We start from the raw sequence: 24,212 nt of genomic DNA on the forward strand, positions 1-24,212 counted from the left end.
GACCATAGGTGCGTGAGTTTATCTCTGGGCTTTGTATCCTGTTCCATTGGTCTATATTTCTGTTTTTGTGCCAGTACCGTATTGTCTTGATTATGTAGCTTTGTAGTATAGTCTGAAGTCAGGGAGTCAGATTCTTCCAGCTCCGTTTTTTCCCCTCAAGACTGCTTTGGCTATTCAGGGTCTTTTTTGTCTCCATACAAATTTTAAGGTATTTTGTTCTAGTTCTTTGAAAAATGCCATTGGTAATTTGATAGGGATTGCATTGAATCTGTAGATTCCTTTGGGTAGTATAGTCGTTTTCACAATATTGACTCTTCCAATCCAAGAACATGGTATATCTCTCCATCTGTTTGTATCATCTTTAATTTCTTTCATCAGTGTCTTATAGTTTTCTGCATACAGGTCTTTTGTCTCCCTAGGCAGGTTTATTCCTAGGTGTTTTATTCTTTTTGTTGCAGTGGTAAATGGGAGTGTTTCCTTAGTTTCTCTTTCAGATTTTTCATCATTATTGTATAGGAATGCAAGAGATTTCTGTGCATTAATTTTGTATCCTGCAACTTTAGCAGATTCATTGATTAGCTCTAGTAGTTTTCTGGTGGCATCTTTAGGATTATCTATGTATAGTATCATGTCATCTGCAAGCAGTGACAATTTTACTTCTTCTTTTCTAATTTGGATTCCTTTTATTTCTTTTTCTTCTCTGATTGCCATGGCTAGGACTTCCAAAATTGTGTTGAATAATAGTGGTGAGAGTGGACATCCTTGTCTTTTTCCTGATATTAAAGGAAATGGTTTTGGTTTTTCACCACTGAGAATGATGTTGGCTGTGGGTTTGTCATATATGGCCTTTATTATGTTGAGGTAGGTTCCCTCTATGCCCACTTTCTGGAGAGTTGTTATCATAAATGGGTGTTGAATATTGTCAGAAGCTTTTTCTGCATCTATTGAGATGGTCATATGGTTTTTCTTCTTCAATTTGTTAATATGGTGTATCACATTGATTGATTTGCATACATTGAAGAATCCTTGCATCCCTCGGATAAATCCCACTTGATCATGGTATATGATCCTTTTAATGTGTTGTTGGATTCTGTTTGCTAGTATTTTGTTGAGGATTTTTGCATCTATATTCTTCAGTGATATTGGTCTGTACTTTTCTTTTTTGTAGTATCTTTGTCTGGTTTTGGTATCAGGGTGATGGTGGCCTCATAGAATGAGTTTGGAAGTGTTCCCTCCTCTGCAATTTTTTGGAAGAGGTTGAGAAGGATGGGTGTTAGCTCTTCTCTAAATGTTTGATAGAATTCACCTGTGAAGCCATCTGGTCCTGGGCTTTTGTTTGTTGGAAGATTTTTAATCACAGTTTCAATTTCTTGTGATTGCTGAGACTAACTTTTTTTTTTTAAATTTATTTATTTATTTTTGGCTGTGTTGGGTCTTCGTTTCTGTGCGAGGGCTTTCCCTAGTTGTGGCAAGCGGGGGCCACTCTTCATCGTGGTGCGTGGGCCTCTCACTATCGCAGCCTATCTTGTTGCAGAGCACAGGCTCCAGATGCGCAGGCTCAGTAGTTGTGGCTCGCAGGCCTAGTTGCTCCGCGGCATGTGGGATCTTCCCAGACCAGGGCTCGAACCCGTGTCCCCTGTATTAGCAGGCAGATTCTCAACCACTGCACCACCAGGGAAGCCCGAGACTAACTTTTGATCCAAGACATTTAGTTTTCAAAGGAGGCACAGTTGGATAGACTGATGATTGTGATTTAATAGTAGTTACATATATATAATTTCTTGAATATAATGAGACAGGGGATGATAATTTTTCTTTTCTTTTCAACTTGAGGACTCCTGGGATCATCTAATTCTATAATTTCACAGATAAGGAAACTTCAAAAAAATGTGATAACTGTCTCTTAATAAGTATTCAGAGCAGGAAGAACTTTATTTTCCTCTTAGTAGTGGGTCACTACTAAGTTATGTGTGTACGGATCACATGGCATTTTCATTTAGTCAATGGAGAGTTGAGAGGGTCTGTGTTTTAGCACTTGCATATTGGACATGATTCAAATGTGAGTCAAGTGTGTCTAGAGGCTTTATTTGTACCTATTTTCTTTTAGTCAGCAATGCTTCGTAATGCCCTGGTTTCATGAATTAATTTTAGTGGAATTAAACTTGAACAGCTCAAAATTATATAATTAATTTCATTCAGCTACAATTAGAGTTACTAATTGAATCAAGCCTACTAGCATGACACCTGGCGGCAGTCAGCTACATGACAGTATCAGTAAGTATGTAGGACTCTGCGGTGAGAGAGTTCCTGTGTACTAGTGAGTTGGTAGAAAAATCTTTTCTGTTGATCATTTCAGAAAGGCCTTGGGTTGACTGTAGCAGTGGAAAAATTTCTGGAGTTGTTTAAAAAAGTCAAGATTTTAATTGAAAGTAACACATCTCAGGAAGATTACATTTTCTCTAGGATAATGCTGAGTAAATGTTACATAAATCTAGAACATATTGGTTTAGCATGCTTCTAATTTATATTTTACTGCTATCTGAATATGGTTTTGCTTTCTAAAAATACTTAGCATTGAAGACCCTATTTTTTTCAGAAATCTTAGCCTCTGGACTTATTCCTGAGTGTTCGTGTATTTTCATGTGTTGAAATGTGTTTTGTGGCAGAACTTTTCAATTGTGAAATCCCCATGGTACATGAGAAATTTCTGCATATGCAGAAATTTTTTCCTTCCACTGGAAATGTTAATACAGTTGACTAACAACTTCTGATTGAATCTCTTTCCTTTCCTTGCTTCCATGGCTTGACATTATCTAGTTTTTCTTCCTTCTCTGACTCCTTTCTAATTGTACAGACCCCCCTTGATAGTCTTCTTTTAATATACTCACTCTTTTGGTGAGTGTATTCATTTGAATGTCTTCAGCAATCAGGTTTAGGAAGATGACTGTTTCTCGCTATATGGTATTTGTGACTTGCAGATTCAAATGTTCAACACTAAACTCATCCACTAGACTGTAAACTCCATGAAGGCTTGGGCTGTGTCTTGTAACTGATTGTATCCCCACTGCATAATACGATGCCCAGACATCTACCATGTACAAATATATATTTTAAAAATTATTCTCCTGGTCTCTAGGTTTTTCCAGTCAACTCCAGACTAAGAGAACTCAGTCAGCTCCAATCCCATCTTCTCTGATAATCTGTGAATCCTCTAGTTATTTTCTCACAATTACCTCCTTTCCCATTTTTTATCCAGTTGTTGAAATTCTCATCAACTTCTACCTGGACTGTGCTAAGTTTCCCTTTTAGTTTCCCTTACTCTGCTCTCCCTCTTAGATGCATCCATACTCCAGTGATTCTCAAGGATGTAAGTATAGTGTAATCACCTAGGCCCCCTTCCCCAAAATTAAATTAGAATTTTAGGTCATGGGGCCCAGGAATCTTTTTTAAAAAGTTCCCTGAGTGAGTTAAAGTACAGTCTGGATAGAGAACCACTGGTGTGTACAAGTTCATTAATCTTTCTTATGTGTGGCTTTGATTAGGCAATTCATAAAGATTCAGTGGCTACTGTCACTTATTTATCTCACTTTGAAATAAGGTCCAGATTTTTCACCTTGGTATTCAAATATCCATAGCATGTCCCTATTCAGACTTTTACCATCTTATTTTCTAATATGCCTCTTTAAGTACTTCACAGTGCAGAAAGTTGGAACTTTTGCCCAGGTGTCTGCTTTTTGAGTTCACCCATTGCTGTTTTTCCACCTGGAATGGCCTTTCTCCCATCTCTACTTCGAGAATTCCTGCTGATCTTAAAGACCATCCAACATGCACCATTTTCTGTAACACCTTTATTGAACTCTCAATACTGATGAGTTTCTTTTTCTTCCTTTGAACTTTTTTTTTAGTGCTCTAGACCTCTTATAATGTTAATTTTACCTTATGTTATAGCCTGCTTTTTGCCTGAGTTATGTTCCTAATAAGACATTACTTTTCCTTACTTCTTGGCTTCCCCCTTGAGAACCCATAAACCCACATATAAATCTCTCATCTTCTTTGATGCTTTCCCTGCCACCCCTGCCCTCTGCATGTATGGACTCACTTCCATCCTTGATGTAACCGTTCCACATTTTTTTATTATGGCAGATCATTTGCTGTTTCAGCGACTTCTTTACAATAATCTTAACATAATTTTTACAGTAAAATCTTCACTGCTAGTCATATAGTAGGTGCTCAGTAAAGCTCTGCTATTGAGTCAATAACATATGCAACAGTTACTAGAGATACTGCTCCCATTTCTTTAAATTATGGCAGATTTAGAAGCATTTAGAAAAAAATCTATAAAATGAAAAAATAGAGAAAAATATGTAACATTTAATGATAATAAATATATAAATATTTTTTTATTTAGAAAAATGTGATAAAGAAAATACTGAGAGAGATATAACTCAAGCCACTGATAGCTGCTTCACACACGGAGAGATGCAAGACCAGTCCATTTGGGGAAATTGTTCGGATGACAAACTCATCAGAAGTAAGTATTTTTGGAGAAAACTGGAGTGCTTTGGGGACATGACTATGATAATATGCTCTCAGTTAATCGTCTGATATAATTCTGCTGGAAATCTGTAAATCAACAGAGTTCATTTGAAAGTGTTTTTCATGAGTCTTTTAACATGCAGAGCTAAAAGTAGGGTATAAATAATACTGTCAGCTTTCATCCCATCTTTAAAAAGGAAGAATTGACCTATACCTTTTGGACTCCATCCTCAGAGAGATTTAAACAAAGCTTAATATCTTCTTGAGCAGTGACTAAGTAGAAGTCAGACAGTTCTAAGTATAAACAGACTGTGAAACTAAAAAGATAAAGACGGAGGTAAAGGGCAATGAGTAGTACTTTGGTAATGCCGTGTGGTCCTTGTTCTTCTGGCCAAATGATTCCAAACTGTGTTTTACAGTTAACACTTTTATCACTACTTGGCTTCTTTTTATTCTCTTTCTCTTCTTAAAATTGCTCTGTAGAATATATAAGAAGCTTTGGTTTAGTTTTGTTTTACTCTGGGAATACACTGAAATGTCAGTAGCTTTTGAGTGCTATTCAGAATGCCTGTCAATGTCAGGTTTTACTTGTTCTGGTCGCTAAATTCCCCCAGGTGGATTCAAGATGAATTTGCCATATAATGAACAATTTTCTGTAGTGAATGTGTTAGTAGAAAGAACACTACTATGCCACACCTGGAAGGGCATAGGAGTACTACATCTTTTGAAATTCTCATTCATGGTAACAGAATTATCATGTCACTTCTCAGTTTTCCAGAGTAGACAGAGGAGAAGTTTTATTCTGGGAATCAAGTGTTGTTTTTCTTTATTTTTTTAAATTTAATTCTTCAGTTCAGACAACTTCATAATACAGACCCTTTTTTTGTGTTACATATTACATTTACTTTGAATCTTGGAATATTGCCTTTCCTCTCTAGAATGCCCAGTGTCTGTCCCTAACTGAAACCAAACAGAAAAAAAGCAGATAGAAGGAAAAAGCCAACTTTGTAGAAAACAAAAAATAACAATAGAAACAGTACTGAAGGAGACTTCAAGTTTTCAAACAAAAGTTCTAAAAGGGAGTGTGTTTTAGTTTAATTTTAGAACCATTCTGGTGTTTTACACTTTTCTATTTGGGAAGGGAATAGAAAGGAAATGAAACTCAGAAATTTGTGAGGAGCGAGATTTATATAGCTTTCTCCAAAGAATCAAATAAACATTATTTCAAGTAAACATTTATCACCAAAACATATATTGGTTGTCTTCTATCTAAATATTGACTCTACTATTGTGAAACTTAAGGTTTTGTGAGATACTGGCATATTTTATCTGTGATTTCCCAAACAACCAGAGAGTTAGAGCGAGAAGGGGTCTTACAGACAATTTTAACTTCACCTTTTGGGAGGCATAATTGTTTGCTCATTTTTTTTCCCATAGTCACAGAATTTTAAGTGTGTGTGTTTCATTTAATTGATTTATTTCCCTAATCCCCCTTCCCAGGGCCCACACTAGGAAAACGTGAGTAAGAACTCTTAGGACAAAACCCAAAATATAAGTACTGTTGTGTAAGGATGTGGTGAGTCATATTAACATGTTAAAATTTTTTTATGCTATTTGATGAAGCTCATTTTAGTTGCAGAATTCATACCATTAAAGGGAATGGATTTAAAATGAACTCCTCTCTCTATTGTCTATACTGGTTACATGGACAGTGATAAAAAGAAAATATTGTAAAGTGCATGAAATCGATTCTTTATTGAGATGATGATGCAGCCTGTACCATGGGGCACTGGAGTATTTGGGAACAACTGTCTAGTTGCCTACTAACATGCACTGAAGGAATGCAGAGAGAGAGATTTATGGCCCCCTCTGAGAGGGCTGCTGGGAAAACTGACAGATGAACGGATATTGAAAGATAATGGCCAAAGACAGTATTGTTCTCTGGCCCAAAACATGTTGCCAAGAATTTCCAGATATTTGTGGGTGACTTTGGACTGTGAATTCTGATGACAGAGTTCAAAAACTACATTTTTGTTATTTTCCTGGTCATACTTTTCTAGACAAAGGCTACTCTGTTGGGTCTACAGAAAAATTTGATATCTCGATTTGCTGGGCTGGAGCATTTTATGTCATCTTTAAAACCGACTTAAGTCTGGATAGCGTTTGCAAGTTTGATAATCTGATAGCTTCTGCTCTTCCAACTCCCAGATGCTAAACTCTACAAACCTAGCCTGACTTTCCATCTTTGGCTTTACCCATTGAGTCGTTGGCCATCTCTGTGTCATTTAACATCTGTCTCTCTTAACCCTGCAGTTAGGGAGATGCTTCAGCATCTAGCCCATGTTTGGGGGCCCAGTGAGTCTTTTGTAATAACAATAGGCCCTGGAAAGAAGGCGGTGGCTCAGAGCTGCATGGGGGAGGAGGGGAACATCTGTGGTGAGTCAGGACTGGGCTGGCTCCTGTGCCAGAGTCCTGTGTGGCTCCCTGAGCACCGTGGAAGAGGCGGACAGCTTGCTCTCATGGAATTGATTTTAGTTTCCCACTGTAGTGCGAGGTTGGCTGGATGGAGGCATCATCAGAAAAATGAGGCCGGCTAGGGTGTGGGAACATTTTCAAATGTGCAACCCACTCTTTTTCCAAGCTTCCATGGGACAGTTCAGCTGCATAAGCAAGCAGTGAAGGGGAGTGACTGTTTAATGAGACTTCTTTTTCTTATCTATTCTTGAGAGTGGTGAGTGAGGGCTGGCCGCTAATGTCTCTGTTGTCCCAGATGCCTGCTGCCTTCTTTGTTGGATGTTTAAGGCATAATTTATAGGGGACCGTTAGCTGTCAGTGTGATGAGGCTGTTTTTACTTTTCTGAGAATAACCGGGCTCTGGAAAGTCAAGGGAGTGGCTGCTTTGGAAATTGTATTCTAATTAAAGGGTGTATTCTCAGGCCTCATAAACGAGATCCAAGCTGAGAATAATTTCCAAATTATTCTGTGAACTTTAACCCTGACCTCAGTGGACCACCCACTTGTGGCTCAAAATTGGTGCAGGCTCTGCACAGCCCTTCCAACTTGGTGTGCCTTCTCTGGTCCTTCTAGAAAACATCACAGGTGGCAGACCTGAGGTATTATGCTCTCAGGGCCTAGATTTCAAATTGGTTGCCCTTGAGTTGCTGACTTATTAGAATCCTTTCTGGAAGTTATAAATAAAGCAGAAGAAATCCATATGGAATCAAACATTTCAAATAAATAGGCCATACACAGTCTGGTCAGGGAATGTGCATTGTGATTCTCTTTCTTATGAAATAATGAAAAAGATGATTCTAACCACTTAAATTTGTTTAAAAAAAATCTAAATCAAATCAGTAAAGAATTAAAAACATAAGGAGGTTTTGTGAGGAAATTTTATAATTGGAAAGGTTTTTTTTATTGTATAAATTTTTATCCTTTATACAGTTTAAAAGTCATTCGTATTTGGAGAAAATATTTTGGTGTATAATTTAATTTCTGGAATGGGGCTTACATTTTAGAGTTTGTAAGAGTATCTTTCTATGGTTAAGACTGGCTTTTCCCCTCTGATTAGCATATATGGGACAGTATAGAATTTGGAGCTATGCCTTGTTTTACTAATCACTAGTCCTCTGACTTAGTGGAATAAATGTTACAGTGAAGTGACGTCCTCAATTAATATTAATTTTTCTATTTAACCCATAATATGCATAAACTGATAACAGGCAATAGCCAACATTTCATGTTTTAATTAGGCTAGAAAAGGAACAGAAGTAACATTTCATCTCAGTCTTTGGGGGGATTTCTAAGGTAGGAAGGAGTGAGTCTCTGTGTGTGTGTGTGTGTGTGTGTCTGTGTGTGTGTGTTACTGTGCTTATACTCATAGGCATGAGTAAATTTTCCTTTAATTTAGGTCAAATTCTACTATTCTAATTATTTCCTATGGAGAGAGAGCTTACATTTTTCTTTGTTCTTCTTTCTAAAATGCCTCGGGTCTCTCTCTCAGTTTTTTCTAGGTCTTTCTGAAAATTCTTACTACTTAACTTTATCCTCGGACATTGCCTTTTACATAAACGCCTCCTAATTCTAAATGCCATTACTTCACGCTAGAAAATTTCCTTAGCTTCTCTTCTGAAATAAATTTCCCATTAAATGAAACTATTTTGCTCAGCCAGTTCTCTCCTTTGTGATTTTGTAGAATTCCCATGATCTGAAGCAAAGTTAGAATGCTCTACTTAAATGGTAATCCCCATTCTATTTAACCCATTTATTCATTTTGAAGAGGTTTTAGCTCTCATAGTAGTAAGCACTTAATTGGTAGTAAAACGCAAGCCCTCGTTCTCTAATTCACACTCGCCTCTTCTTTATGGAGTTGGTGCATCACGCTTTTTCACTCATGCTTCTACTTGAAACCCTCCTCTTGGCGTCCTCTGAGTTTCCTCTCAACAGGCTCTGTTGTTAGGAACCCTATCATTTCTTTTACTAGCCTTTGCCAACTTATTGCTGATCACCCCTTAATGAATACCATTTCATCACATTAGGGAATGCTTCCTCTATCTAAAATACTGAAAGAAAGGCAGAGACTACTCAGGTGTACTATTTATATACTTAGAGCACTTCTCACTTTGACTATAGGGAAAGAACACTGAGAGGTCGGGATTTAAATGTTTTCAGCATCTCTCAAGTTTTAATGCTCATCTCAGTAAGTATTATTTGGTTTTCTTTAGAATTCACTTTATATAAAAGAGGCCATAAACAAGCATCCCACCCCCTTTCCCCCCAGGTAAGTACCACCCAGTAGGACTGGGAGATGTGGCTTTCCTGCCATGTTTCTTAGGTAATCTGGTAGTCTTTCCCTAATATCAATACTTCATGCTCATTCATTTGGGAGCAAGTCATGGTGACTTCCATCTTGCTTAGGGTCTAGTCCTCTATTTGTCTCTCAGAAAAATTCTCTTTTTTAATATGCTGACCAAATGGTGATGTAGCTACAGTTCAGATGCTTTACTTGTTGCTATAGAGAGGAATCTTTAACCATCAATCAATCCAAAACCCAACTCATGGTTTGATTTTAGGGTTGGGAGGATAATCAATAGCCATTTTTGATGGCTACCCATATTGAACACATTGGTCAATGATAGCCATTAGGCTGTGTTCTAGAATGGAGCTCAAGTTCCCTGACACACTTTTTCCTCGTGGTGCGTGCGTTACCCCACGCTCACCTGGGTTCTGCCCAAAAAGCTAGGGAGAACCATGTTTTGTTTTCAGCATCTTAGATTCAGGGACCTGGAGACCAATGAAAGCTGACTGCCAGGGTTCAGACCTTGGATGCATCATTAGTACTGGTGTTGAGCAAGTTCCCTAAACTCTATGAGATCAAATTTCTCATTTTTAGAATGGAGGTACTAATTCTGTATACCTCATTGTGTTATTTTAAAGGTTATACAGGAAAACGCATTGTATGCTTAATTAGCACAGAGCTAAGTGGGTAAACACTCAAGTGAATTTATCACTTTTTATTATGATTATTCTTGGGCCCAAGTATCAGTTATAAGGCTTTTTTTCTCTCTCTCTCTCTTTCTTTGGTTCCAGTGGGTTACATGTCCAGACATCCTGGGTACAGAGGCCTGGTCTTTCTGAGACCATTGATATTTACATCCATGACAGTAGCCAGCATAGTGGCTGCTACATGGTTTATGGTTAATAAATGCTTGATTACTTAAGTGTATTGAATTAATGAGAGGAGGGCAGAGATTCCTGGTTCATTCATGTCAAGTTCCATATGGAACTTCCAAGTTCCATAGATACTCTAATGATGTAAAGCTATCAAGTCCTAAGTTTGACTGCTGTTCACTGATAAGGCTCTTCTGAAGCATTTTCAGTGAACTATGGCAGTGCTCTGGATAACGTTTATTGTCTGCCTAGGTGGGTAGGGATGACGCTTTATGTAGGGCCTTTTTTGGTCCCCTATTCCTTATTTCTCTTGCCTACCTGCAAGAAAAAAGTTTGAGACTACTTAGTTCCCTTCCTTCCTTCCCTTGCTTTCTCCCTACCTCCCCACTCTCCTCCCTTCTCTCCCTCCTTTCTTCTTATATCTTTTGCTGCCTTTCTAAGTTAGTTTTTATGTTTTGTATTCTATAAAATACAGTATTTTTATTATTGTTCTTATGATTCCTATTAATAGTATCATTTAATCTATTACTTTACCTTTCATCTTTATCAAATACCATGACTCATTCAATTTCCAATCTATATCCTACTACACTTTCGTTAAAGATTTTCAGACATTCCTAACATCTTTTGCTCTTTACTGGGGGAGATGAGATGGTATTGAAGTACAAGTGGTGGATGAGGGCTCAGTGAGGGAGCCAGATTTATTCCTTTCCCATTTGGGAGTTCTTTGAGCCTCAGGGAGGAGCTGAGGCCTGGGAACTAGCTTAGTGACCACCCTGAAAATGCTAACCACTGAAGAAATAAACAACCTTTAATGATCAGGACCATAAATACTGCGGTCTAGATAATTTTAGTTCTCAAACCTCAAACTTCCTGGATCTGAACACTGTGAATTTACTCATAGATTATTATTTGTAGAACATGTTACTATAATGAACTTTCAGGATTAAGAATCAAAATATAACTTTGAAAACTGAATAAAAAATGAGTTACATTACAATGGAGTGCTAATAGTGTGCCGACATTGTGTTGTGTTGGATACAGTGATGAATAATACAGGTGCGGTCTCCACATTCAGAATTTACAGTCTGGTGGAAGAGACATACAGTTCATCTTGAAATGATAGTGTGTGTTTTGAATGCTGTGATGGGGAAGTGCAGGCGGCTGTGTGTTCACATTTGAGAAACACAAATACTCAGATAGGGGAGAGTCCAAGAGGGCTTTCCAGAGGAAGTGGTGTCTGTTTTGACACCTGAAGGAGTTGGCCAACTCAAGCAGAGCAGGGGAGGGAGTGGAGCCAGAGTGTTCCAGGCCCAAAGAACAGTACACCCACAGGTCTAGAGGCAAGAGAGAATGTGGCCAGCTTGAGGAGAGTTGGAGAAGTTTTGTGTAAGCTGGGATGTAAAATGTGAGATGAGGGGTGGAAAGATGGAGGGAAAGAATCTGTTAACAAGGGTTGAGGGAAGATGGAAGGTATTGAAGGGAGAAGTGACTTAAATTTATATTTTAGTTTGGCTATATTTTAGGATGATTGCTTTTGCAATAGTTAGAAAATAAATAAGAATGGGAAGGACTGAAGGCATTAGGAGATCAACTGAGCCTGTTGTGTTAATCCAACTGAGAAAAAAAGGTGGCTTGGACTGGGGTAGTGGCAGGTGGGTCTGCAAGAAGTAGATGGATTCAGCTTTTTATAGGGTACAATCAATCAGTAAGACCTCTGGGGAAAGGAAATGGCAGGCGCTGGGAAGGAGGCCAAGGTTTTTAGTTTGGACAAATGATAGTTGTGATGAAAGGACAGTGGGGCAAAGGAGTTAAGGACATTGTCCAACTAGGGCTTGAAGTGATGGGCTGTGAATGGCAGATGGGTAGGGAAAGAAGTAAAGACAGGAAGGATCTTACTGATAAGAAAGAAAAACCAGTGATACTAATGAATCCCTAAAGATTTCTGTGATTTTTTTTTTTTTAAGAAACTAAACAAAAGAGGTATAGATGCAGTAAGTGAATGGGATAAGTGGAAAGAGAAGATGGATTATGAGAATGGGAAATAGGAATTTAAGACTTCTGAGGTGGAACAATCTCAGGTGAGGACAAGGACCAAAGTGTGGCCCTGAGGATGGGCGGTGGAAATAGCTTCTCCTAAACCCAGAGTACTCGATTGGGAAGAGGTTTTGGAAACTTCATAAAAATTGCCATATTTGGCAGGTGGGGAAACAGAAATGCACATTTCCCTCCAAGCAACATGGCAAAGCTGGGGCTTTATCTATGTTTTTCTTGCATCTCAATCTCTTGAATTCCTCACCAAACCTTAGTGGCTAAGAAGAAGGCAGCCAGTGTCCATGGTTCTTGAGAACTTTTCTCTGGGTCTTTGCTGCTTTGTGTTAAGGTCAGTCACCTGTTGTAGATCAGAGAGATAGTAGTTTGATATTCTCTAAGCTGAGGACCCTGAAATGAGCAAAGAATAATACACATGGTTTGAAGCTGCTGGTTTTCTTTACTGGAAGATTCTAAAGGATCTTTTCCACCTAGTCCAGTAGACATACAAAATTGGGACTTAAAAAAAGATTAATATTAATCAGTGTGTGCATATCAAATTATATGTGTGTGTGTATTTATTTTTTTCTTAATGGAAGATGTCTCCTCACAATAGTTAACTCTAGGGAGTAATGTGAAATTGAGTGAGGACATACTGGTGAAGAAGACTTCCATTTAATATTCTGTATGCTATCTTCTGCATTGTAGTTTTTCCCCCCATGAGGTGAATTATTTTATTGTATTAAAAGCAATAATATTTGAAAAAGAAAATTCTCCCATATAGCAAAAAAATGATCAGGGTGAGGGCCTAGCTTCCCAAAGCTGCATTAGAGCCCAGTTACCTGTAGGAAATGCTCAGGTCACAGGTAAGCCAGGAGATTCTGTTTCCTTCAGGTTCTGCAGAAGACAGGACCAGCTATATCATTTTGGACGTGGAGAGCAGTGTAAGATGAGAATGCAGGACCCCTTGTTGAAAACTTATGAATTTCACTGTGACACGAGCAGAGCATTAAACCAAGTGCACTGGTCCTTTTAAGCTTGGGGCTCAAGTGCTCTTGGTACGGGTCACATGCCTATGAAGCTGGGCCTGGCTGGAGCCTTGAGAGAGCAGGGATTTAGTTCTGGTAAGCAAAAAAGGTATGCCTTGTACACATTTTATAATTTTTTAAGTATGTTCCTGAAATTCAAGAATGAAGGAGTTTTTCTGGGCTTGTCAAATCAGTTGCTACGTTGTTAGTCACAAGCATGAGTGACTTGTGACGATAGCTTCGTGAAACAGCTGCCATGCGGCAAGCTCTCAAAGGGAGATAGTGGCTCCCAGCTCTTATCCGGCCACAGAAAGGGTGAGATCTGCTTCCAGCTTTACCTAGGCTCAGTACTGAGAGTGAGGGGCTGCCTCGGATTGAGGAGCATTGGTGGAATTCCCTCTCCACACCTTTCAGGAGTTCCATTGCCCTTCAGCTTAGCACAGCTGGGAGTCAACACTGTGACTTGTCCCATGCTTCTTTCAAGGAGTCCTTCAGGACTTGGTGGTAAATCCGAGCTCCATGGTTCTCCACCGGAAGCTGGATTCTTCCCAAGTCCCTGGGTTCTGTAGCAAGAGACACAAAAGTCAGGGAAATCCCTTTTAAAACCCTCAGATGCTGGCTTAGAGGGTGAAATTGCATTAAGCGAACCAGAGAAGAGAGTGGGTGGAGAAATTTGTTCTGCTTTGGCATATTATATTTAATTAAATACATTTTCCATGGTTCTTGAGAACTTGGATTGGGAGATTTAAGATTCCCACAATCTCGAATTGTCACAAATAATTGATTCATGCTGGTGTGATCATAATAAGACCATACGTCTCATCTTTGGATGCTGCCAATACATTACTTGTCTTTATGAAAAAGATATTCACCTGTCTTCTATGTAGAGGCCTGTCTTTGCAGGTTATCTTCTCCCTATTCCTTCAACATTACTAAGGTTCTGTCATAATCACGAAGGTGAGTGATAGCGTAGGTTGCAGCAGTGACCACAACACACCTAGTGAATAGTGTGATCGTGTGTAATTAACATTGTCTTACTAGTCCTCTGAGTTAGGCTTTTCTCATTGCACTTCTCCCATATCCAGTAAACTTTTTAAAGTCTTACCAAATAGCTCTGAATGTGAAAATTTACTACTGGGAATGTAAAATTAAACCCATATTCTTACATATTTAGGACTTCAATATTTTTCACTTTAGCCAATTTAAGAGGGTAGACTTTAGGTCTGGCTTTTTTTGCAAGAAACAGCAAAAGCCATTCGGTATTTTTTATTTAGATACGCATGACTTGCCTTTTATTTTTTTTTTTATTTTTTTTTTTTTTGCGGTACACGGGCCTCTCACTGTTGTGGCCTCTCCCGTTGTGGAGCACAGACTCCGGACGCGCAGGCTCAGCGGCCATGGCTCACGGGCCCAGCCGCTCCGCGGCATGTGGGATCTTCCCGGACTGGGGCACGAAGCCATGTCCCCTGCATCGGCAGGCGGACTCTCAACCATTGTGCCACCAGGGAAGCCCCCGCCTTTTAATTTTTTAAACAAAAGATTCCTTTTTAATTTATTCAATTTCAAATATTATACATATAATGTGTATATAAATATACATATGAGTCTGTTTTTATAGAGGGTTGAATAATACTTTTGCCATGAAGTCCAAATCTGTTTGGACTAATTCAAGGCAGGGTGAACAATTAATTTCAGGCTACAAAATCTTCTCATCATTTCTACTTTACATTTGAGCCTAGTTGCCAATCTGGTACCTGGAAAGTTGATGTGAAGGGGTGTTGGTAGTACATTAATTTCCTGTTAACATTGCAAATCCAATGGCAGAACCATAGTCAGTCATTGTGTGAACTGGTGTTGGGTGTAACATAGCTGTGACTCTTTATTCATGCCGTCGGCTCCACCTTCTAGCATAATCACTTTTATGCTTAACTAGTATCTTGTGTGTCTTCTAAGTCAAGGCTTCCCAGTGTTTGACTGATATAGAGCTTCTTTTAATTTCTTTGAAATCACATCAATTCTTGCCTCCTTTAACTCTAAAGACTTTATGTCTATTTCACTTTAGCCACCTTACAAATATGGACACACCTTGGACCTTGCTATCAATGAGATCTGCTGTATTCTAAGATTTTGAAATCAGAAATTAACTTTCTCATTTCTTCCTGCACTTTACCTTAATAATAAGTATGCCTAATCTGCTAACTATGTTCTTTTCCCCCATAGTATCACATCTCCTACTTCACTTCACCTACCATTTTTTCATGGCCATCTGGGACCTGCAAATGATCCTTCATTATCCCCTAAATTCTACAACCTTATGCTGTATCTGCCAGGCTTACACTGAAACTAAGGTAGCCAACCATACCATCAGTCTTCTCACTTCACATTCCAAGGGCTGTGGATCATAGACCAAAAAGGTTGTGTAGCAGATGGAGCAGCTCTGGTATAAATACATGGTCTCTAATCTCAATTAAGGCATCTCTGCTAGTACTAGAGGTACAGTTTCTGGTTGATTTCCACTTGTGGTCCATTCTTGCCTTTTTATTTTATGACATTTTTTAATAAGGGCTCAGATTATGTTCTAATTCCTTCATCACGGAGACATGTTATGTTCTATTTAAACACCAGCTCCTGGTATTCAGAGCCTGTTCTGGTCTGTATAGCTGATACCTTGTCCTTTCTTGATCTATGTTATGGAAGGGTTAAATACAACTAAAATAGGCTCTTATAGATCACTTTTCTCAGTCCAGTGGCCTCTTCTCAGTCCTCATGTTTTCTGTAAAATTTGATAGGACGTTTCCTTCTTGAAATTCTTTCTTCTCCTGCTACTCTTGCCCCTCTTTCTGCCTCTGTAGCTATAACTGGCTTCCTTTCAGTCCCTCGGATGCCCTGAGTCCCTTTCTGTCTCTGGGCTTTTGCATTCCAGATCTCACCCCAGGCTTAATTGTCGCTTCCAAAGGGAGGCTTTCCCAGACCTCTCAATCTAAAATGGATTTCCCTATTTCTCATAGCACCTTTTCCTTCCTAGCCCTTGTCACAATTTGTAATTGATTTTTGCTATTACATGTCTAATATCTGCTGGCTTTACGTTGCACTCCTAGCAATTAACATTACTCTAGGACCACAAGAAACTTTCAGTAAGCTATTTTGGATGAATGACTGTGGGAATAAAAGTTTACTTTGTCCTTCACTACTTCCTTTCATGAACTTTTCCCTTAGTTAAAATATGCTCCTTGCTCTTCCCTCTACCTGTAGAGTATTTTCCTTCTCCCAAGCTTCACTTGTGTTCCCTGTCTTTCCACATCTCCAGCCAGACATCTGTGATTTCTCCCTCATTTGGACTTGTAGAGTATTTATCTTCATCTCTCCTAAAGGACTCATTAATTTCAAAGTTGTAGTGCCTGTGTGGATGGCCCTCTTCCCTGTCACGAGCTGAAGGCCCCTTAAAGGCAGTATCGGCATCTCATTCAGTTTTGTATCCCTCACAGTGTCTAGCCCAGGGCCATTCATGAGAGTTTGTTCCCAATACGTACATGTTAATTGTTGAATAAATGAAAATCGGTACCTTTTGACTGCACTTAGCTTCTCTGTAGGAGTCTGACGGCTTTGAATTGGTTAAGCTGTAGTAATTTGTCTTAAAATGTGGACTGACTTTCTTTGCTTCTCTTAAGGAACTAATTTTCTGTCTACAGTTCATGCATATCAAAGGATGCTTTTTATTAGTTATATTAACAATGTTATTACTTAGAGCTTTTTATAGTTAATGAAAATTTTCATATTGATGATCTAACTTGGCCTATCAGCAACTTTATCAGGCAGGTGAGATAAATATTATTATCCACAGATGAGATTGAGCTCAGAAAAGTCAAGCAGTGTGCCTAGGGCTGCACAGCTAATATCCCAATTACCTAGCCGTGATTCCCACGTGGGGGGTGGAGCAGAGGAAAGGGTAAGGACTTTGTGCTGTTTGTGGTCCCCTAGAGAATGCATTAAAATCACAGGCGGAGATGACAGTTTTCCCAAATTATAAGCATATTCCAAGCTGAAAGTTCTAATCCATTTCCTAGTTGGGATTTATTGCTATTCTACTACTGTGAATGATATGACTGCATCCTGCCTTTGTCTTAGGTCAGAAAAAAAGTTGGGAAAATTACAATCATACTCCTTTGGAATGTCATCTTTGTTGTGATAAATTCAAGACAATTCCTGGGCTTAATATATACTTGATATCTTAGAAAAAAATGTCTTCTTTACTTTTCAGAACTATTTACTCATTGCTTCCATGAGAACTTGTTCTCATTTCAGGAGATGGGCAAAGAATCTTGGCATCTGCCATTCTTTCTGTGGTATGAAGATAGGCATTTTCCTTCTGCAACAAAAAGAGATCTTAATAATGGAAGCTGAAGATCTGGGGGATGGGGATGGGCAGGAGTTTGATTCTATAGTCATACGCCTTTGTGCAAAGCAATTGTTCTCAACTCTTCACATTAGCTTAAAAACAGGCCCCACCCCAGACCAATGACCTCAGAATCATTTAGGAGTAGGGTCTAGGCAATCTTAATTATTAAAAGCTCCCCAGTTATTTCTGAGTTGCAGCTCAGGCTTAGAACTCGTAAAGTTTTTAATCAAATATGTTGCCCTACAACAAATAAGCTTGTATGATAAGCTGAAAACTAGTTTTTTATTTGAACATTTAAAGACTTTTTTTTTTTTTTAAGTGGTTCCTTAATAGTTGTGATGGTAAGACCCAGAGGAACTGATGGATATGGCTGCCTACTGGGGAGAGCCCAGGTGCTGGCTACCTATCTTAGCCCTTCGGGGAAGTTGTTTTCTCAAGAGATGTTTACATTGTTCAGAATGTATGTTTCTTTTAATTTTGCTATGTAGCACTTTAAGTTTTATTACATTGGTAAAGAACGATTATAATTTGTACCCCTAGCCTTGTTCAATGAAAAGACTTGAAAATCTAAAATTTGATGTGACTATAAGGAATTATGGTGTATCTTAGGATCTTGACATTTATGAAGTCAAAATTGAAGTTTGTTACGTAAGTCAAATGTTTCAAGTATGAAAATGCTTTTGCCTGTTTTTTCTCTGAAGAATTACAAATGCTTGCTTCTTTCATCTGCTTTAGACACTATGTTCTGAACTAGAGTAAGCTGTCTCTTTCAGTTAAAAATTTCTGGAATAGGCAGCCTTCCAAACACTATATCTAAGTGTCTTATAGATATATTGGAAAGAATATCTCCCTAACTATTAAAGCTAGAGTTTGTTCTTAGAGTAAAACAAAGTCTCTTATAATAGAGATACAGTTTACCTAAGCATCATATTAATAAGTAAAAAAAAAAAAATCAGCTTTTTGAATAATATATGAATTCATATGGTATCAGTGGTATCTAGGCATTTGGGACAAAACATAATTAGTTTCAATTCCCTTTGAGAGGGAGATGTGGATGTTAAAATAAATTGCTGATGAAGCATATACTTTGGAGAACAGTGTATTTTAAAACTTTGTGCAATATCAGCTATTTCTTTCAATGGTATGGAAATATAGCCTAAGACTGAGAAGATTTATTAGGGGCGGTTTTAAACCATTCTTAGTATATAGAAGTTCATAGTTTGCTACTTAGAACTGGATACCGAAAAGAAGAATAATAGCAAATATTTATAGGCCTGCTTGGAAAACATTAATTCTATACAACTTCTGGCACCATTGTTTGTAGCCAATAAACCAAATACTAATCGCTTGTATAAGAGTAATCAGTATCACAATATGTAAATATTCAAAAGGGCTTGGTTATATAGTTATTATGAGTTACTCCTTTACAAAACACTGAATAATGGACCTACTCCAGAAAAATCAGCACTTACAGAGTAAGAAGACTTAGATTTGTGCAATAAATATATTCTGAGGGAGGAAAGGAGGAATAGAGTTTGGAATAAATTGACTTTATTAAGTAAAAATGAAGAAACTACCTCTATGGAAGGAACTATTTTGCTACCAGGAATAAATATTCCAAACTTGCACAGTAGAAAATCTAATCATTCTAACCTTGAAACCTTCTTTCAAAGGTTTCAGTTTTATCATGGAAATTAATCAGGCTATGATATATATATAGTATGTGTAGTATAAGACCCTATGCAAGCAATTTTCCATCAACTCTTAATTTTTTGAGACACATGAACAAAATACTGTACCTTCTCATTTTTTGAACAACTCTTTGAAATTTGCACTCTGGGAAATTAGCACAGGTGTATCATCCTTATTTGAAACATTTTCAAGAGTCTTCCTGAGATGGGGCTTCCCTGGTGGCGCAGTGGTTGAGAGTCCGCCTGCCGATGCAGGGGACACGGGTTCGTGCCCCGGTCCGGGAGGATCCCACATGCCGCGGAGTGGCTGGGCCCTTGGACCATGGCCATGGCCGCTGAGCCTGTGCGTCCGGAGCCTGTGCTCCGCAGTGGGAGAGGCCACAACAGTGAGAGGCCTGCGTACCGCCACAAAAAAAAAAAAAAAAAAAGTCTTCCTGAGAAATGGAGCCCATTACTTAGCCAAGGATTCACCACTCTGCTCCTCATCGCCTTTTTCAGGTTTGCTTAGTTTGATAGACACTGGATTCATGATCAGCTCCTTGTCCCCATTAAGCCTACAGAAAATGAGGGGTTTGTTACAATACTCACTGGGAAGAACTCTTCCATTTGGTTTGTTTTTCTGATGACATCTACAGTGTTAAAGTAAAAATATTTAAACGAAACCGTTCACAGAGTACGTGCTTAATGTGCCAGAAGCACAAATGTGTGGGAGTATTCATTTTCTTTCTTTTTTTTCTTTCTTTCTTTTTTTTTTTTTTTTACTAAAAACAAACAAACAAAAGCCCAACCACTACTTCTTGGATCTAAAAAACAAAATAGGATAACTCAGCTTACAGAGTCAGGATCTACCATTCTAGGAGGCTGAATAGCTGCGATTATAGCTTGGTCAGTAATAATGACAGATTTTAGTGTCCATTTTAGTGTATGAAACACTAAATTATGAGTTGAAAAACAGGTAGTTTATAGTCCTAGAATAGCATTTCTTGGAGGCTGTGGATGATGTTACATCATTTCAGGGTGGTTTTCTTTTTTTCCCTTTTAATTGCAGGTGCAGTGTTGTTTTCACTTCTTTGCATATTAATACAAATATGAAAATATTTGTTGATGGTCTATTTGGAAAAGAGGCTTATTACTATGTACATCTTGACCCTCATTGTATCCTTATGATTTTTTTTTTTTGGCACACAGTATTAAAACTTAGTCCTTTGGAAAATGTCATAAAGAAGTTTCATTATTCAGATAACTTAATTTTTATAAGTCTTCATAAGGGCTGCCTCAACTTAGAGAGTTTCCAGTCAGTTGGGCTTGATGCAATCCACTCTAGTATGCCTTGCAAACTAACTGCTGAAATCTCACATACTGTTAATGATTATGTATGAATACTCTGGAAGAACTGGAGGTGTCACTGATGATGGATATAGACATAGCACAGTGCTTTTTTAAAGTAGGGGAAGGTATACATGTGGCAAGCCAATTAACTTGACTCCCAACTTCTAAATAGACAAAGCATTTGGAGGAAAATGGAATAATGGCCAAAAGCTTGACTGACTTGTCTCCCAGCTCCATTTTGACAGGAGTGAGCCTTCTGGTCAGACATAGTAAAGCAGCAGCATGTAACACTGGTGCTTAGAGAAAGGCTGTGTGTATGTAGAGAAGGTAAGGCATGGAGTCCTATGATTTGGATTCTAATCCTGCCTAAAACCCATTAGCTGTGGGGCATTGGGTAAGTCACTTGTCATCCAGCTTCAACTTCTGCATCTTTAGAATATAGATGGGAGGAGTACCTTCCCTCACTACCTCATGAGGTTGGTTAAGGGTCAAACATGGAAATCTAAATGGAAATATTTTAAATCTAAGTTTATAGATGGATATTAGTTATATATAATGATGAGAAAAACTAGTACCTGGGTTAAAGGTTGAAGTGCAGGACCACTTTGAGTTATGCCTTGAAAAGAATGGAATCTCTTCCATAATTGCATTTTTAGGCTGATCCAGAGATACTAAGCAGAGAACCAGGGAAGCAAATGGGGTGTGATTCTCTGAATGCTCTCACTGGTTATCCAGAGTTGGGGGAAGAGTCAAGTACACATATCATGGCCTCTTTCATATGATCTTAAAAATAACCACCCGAAACAGATCATCAGAAAATGTGCACTGAATAGGCCCCTCTTATATTTAAAGCTGAAAATTAATTTTAAAATAAATGAAGTCTCTCAGTCAGATAAAAATATACAACAGAATATTCTTCTACAAAATGAATACTCTTTTTGTCCTTGATTTCTGGTAATATACCACTGTATTAGTGTTTTCAGTATAAAATGATGCTTCTACCTAAGTTACTAATCAATAGGAATTTACTTCTGTGTGGATTTATGTGCTTAATAAATGGAATTCTGACTTTTCTTAACACTAAATTAACTACTTTAAAAATGGGAAAAAAAAAGAATATGCAAATACCAATATACCAACCATGCTCAGATTTAACAAGTGTCAACATTTTGCCAAATTTTCTTGTTTTCTCAGTTTGTTTTAAAAAAAACAAACATGTTTTGTTCAACATGGCAGATTGAACATATATATTCCTTTCTCTTTGGAAATCTCCCTTAAATGATAGTAAATTAATAATATTAAAAAAGACAAATTTAAATAGAGAGAGAGAGAACAGACAAGGACACAACAGTGGATCAGAAATGTTAAGAACTTTCTGAATGATGGAAAGTAGATGGAAAAATAATAACTGAGTTTGTAGCACTGAAAGCCAGAACTGGGGTGTCAGTATAATGCAATATGGTACTTAATACCCCCTAAAAGTTCAAGATTTGGAGACACCTGGGATCTTGGAATCTGGGGTGAAATTTGGACTGAGAAGAAGAGGGCAGGTGGAAAGTTTGCATATACAAGGCTTAGACCATCAGATCCCTTCCACCCACTGAATCTGAGCAGCTGTGCTACTCCCACTCCCACTCCCACCCTCACAAGACACAAAAGAGTGGTGCTCTAGAGAATTTAAACCAGGGAGGCTCCAGACCTTGGACACTTGGAATAGCAGAGCATGGGAGCAAGTGACTTACTGACCACAGGGTGCTTGGTGCCAGTTAACTCCCTGCATGATGAGACACAGACGCAGTCCCAATCTCCTTTCCCCTTAATCATGGATGGTCATGAACCAAATATCACAAACCAGAGAAAAGTACTTACTTTTGTATTTTTCTTGCTCATTAGTTTTCCAATTTTGGAAAAAAACAAATGGAAGAGATTTCATCTTCCCTCCTGTTGGCTGCCATGGTCCCTAGTAGCATTCCTGAGCTCCCAACAACTGGCTGAGAGCAGAGGGGCTATGAACCTAGTTAAATTCGTCATTGTTGGCTGTAGGTGGACAGAAAAGGGCTCAATCCCTACTCCCACTCCTTCAGGTTAGTCTTGCTCCCAATGAAGCTACCTCTATTTAAGGTGTCATACCTTCTCCCTGCCTCATACCTCTTTCTCTAGAAAAAGAAGAAAATTTTAATAACTGTGTTAATAGATATTATCCAGGTGGCTTAGATTTTAAATGACCAGGTCCTAGTGAGGTGGGTACTTAAACTGATTCTTTTCGGATTGTTTTCTAGATATCATGTCATATATACATTGTTTTTCTACATGTTGACAGTGAATCATGGATCTATACTCCTGTAATATTAAAATTAAGGAAGGTGCCTTAGAGATCAGTGCATTCAACCTCTATTTTTTCAGTAAGCAGAAAGAAATAAACAGTTTGTCCAAAGATAATCAGGTAGTTAGTGGCAGGAGCAGGGCTATAATTTTTGAAAATGGTCTTTGATTATCAATGAGAATATCTAGTTACCCCTTGCAATTTGTAAACAACAGTGTGGGATTTGAAAGGCCATATTAATAGAAAATAATTACTAGAAATTAATAGGAAGTTTAAAGTCCCCAGGTAGATACATTTATTCAATTCACTGTCCAGTTGCCCATTTTGTTCTCCCTTAAGAGTTTATCTTCATGATAAAAATGGCTTTGGTCAGCATTCTACCCACCTGTGGTTCTGGTATTAGAATTCTGATTCTTTCTCCAGTAGAGTGCACGAGGCAAGAGACAAGGAGAATCCCTGGAGGGAGAGTATGTTTTTTGGAACCTCACCAAGATGTTACTAAAGCATGTGTGTTGCTCAAATAAACCCTGTGGAGTTGGAAAAAGGTTGAGACTTACTGCTCGAGAATTGTGTTTTAATTGAGTAATGGAATCTGATTTAGGAAATTGGAATAAAATATGAAGATTAGTACGAATCAGTGATAGTGTTATTTCTAAAATCTGAGCAGACTCATAAGAATAGTAGCAAGATACCCTCACAACCATTCATTTTACTATTGAAGAACATCAAATAATTCATGCTATTCTCTTTAGCCTCAGAACAATTTTCACCCAATTTCAATATAAACAGATTTGTGCATTTCAGGGAAATGGATGTATGTGTTTCTTTCTTGGAAGGTAATTAAAGGATAAGGTTTCTATAAATGTTTCCTTATATTCCAAATTGTGATAGTATCTTACATGGCCCCTTTATGTAACTTCCTAAGAACCCTTTTATTGAGAGTGTCTTGATTTACAGTAAGTATTTAAGCCAATTTCTGGTCAGTTATACCGAGAGTGGTCTTATAAGTGAATAATTTATTATGATAACGGCTTATATAGTAAAGCAGCATAATATCTGGAAAAATATTGTCAGGAATTGTTTATGGAAGCACAGTCTATGATTTTTCTACTATATTTGTTTATAAGTTGAATTAGGCAATAAATATGTGGTCCAAAGGGCTGTGGAATATTCTCCAGCCAAACTGGCTTCCCATCAGTTTAGCAAAT

General features: G+C 38.1%; 1 protein-coding gene across 4 annotated transcripts in view; it reads left to right on the plus strand.

Moving 5' to 3' along the window:
* MDFIC (MyoD family inhibitor domain containing) overlaps window positions 1–24,212 on the plus strand; it is a 110,621-nt gene that overhangs the window by 18,696 nt on the left and 67,713 nt on the right. For all 4 annotated transcript variants that reach the window (XM_060107929.1, XM_060107931.1, XM_060107928.1 and 1 more), the window contains exon 3: window positions 4,409–4,531. In XM_060107929.1, the coding sequence (XP_059963912.1) occupies window positions 4,409–4,531 (123 nt within the window). The remainder of the gene's footprint in view (window positions 1–4,408; window positions 4,532–24,212) is intronic.

The sequence above is a fragment of the Mesoplodon densirostris genome, chromosome 9, assembly GCF_025265405.1.
Source record: "Mesoplodon densirostris isolate mMesDen1 chromosome 9, mMesDen1 primary haplotype, whole genome shotgun sequence".
NCBI lineage: Eukaryota > Metazoa > Chordata > Mammalia > Artiodactyla > Ziphiidae > Mesoplodon > Mesoplodon densirostris.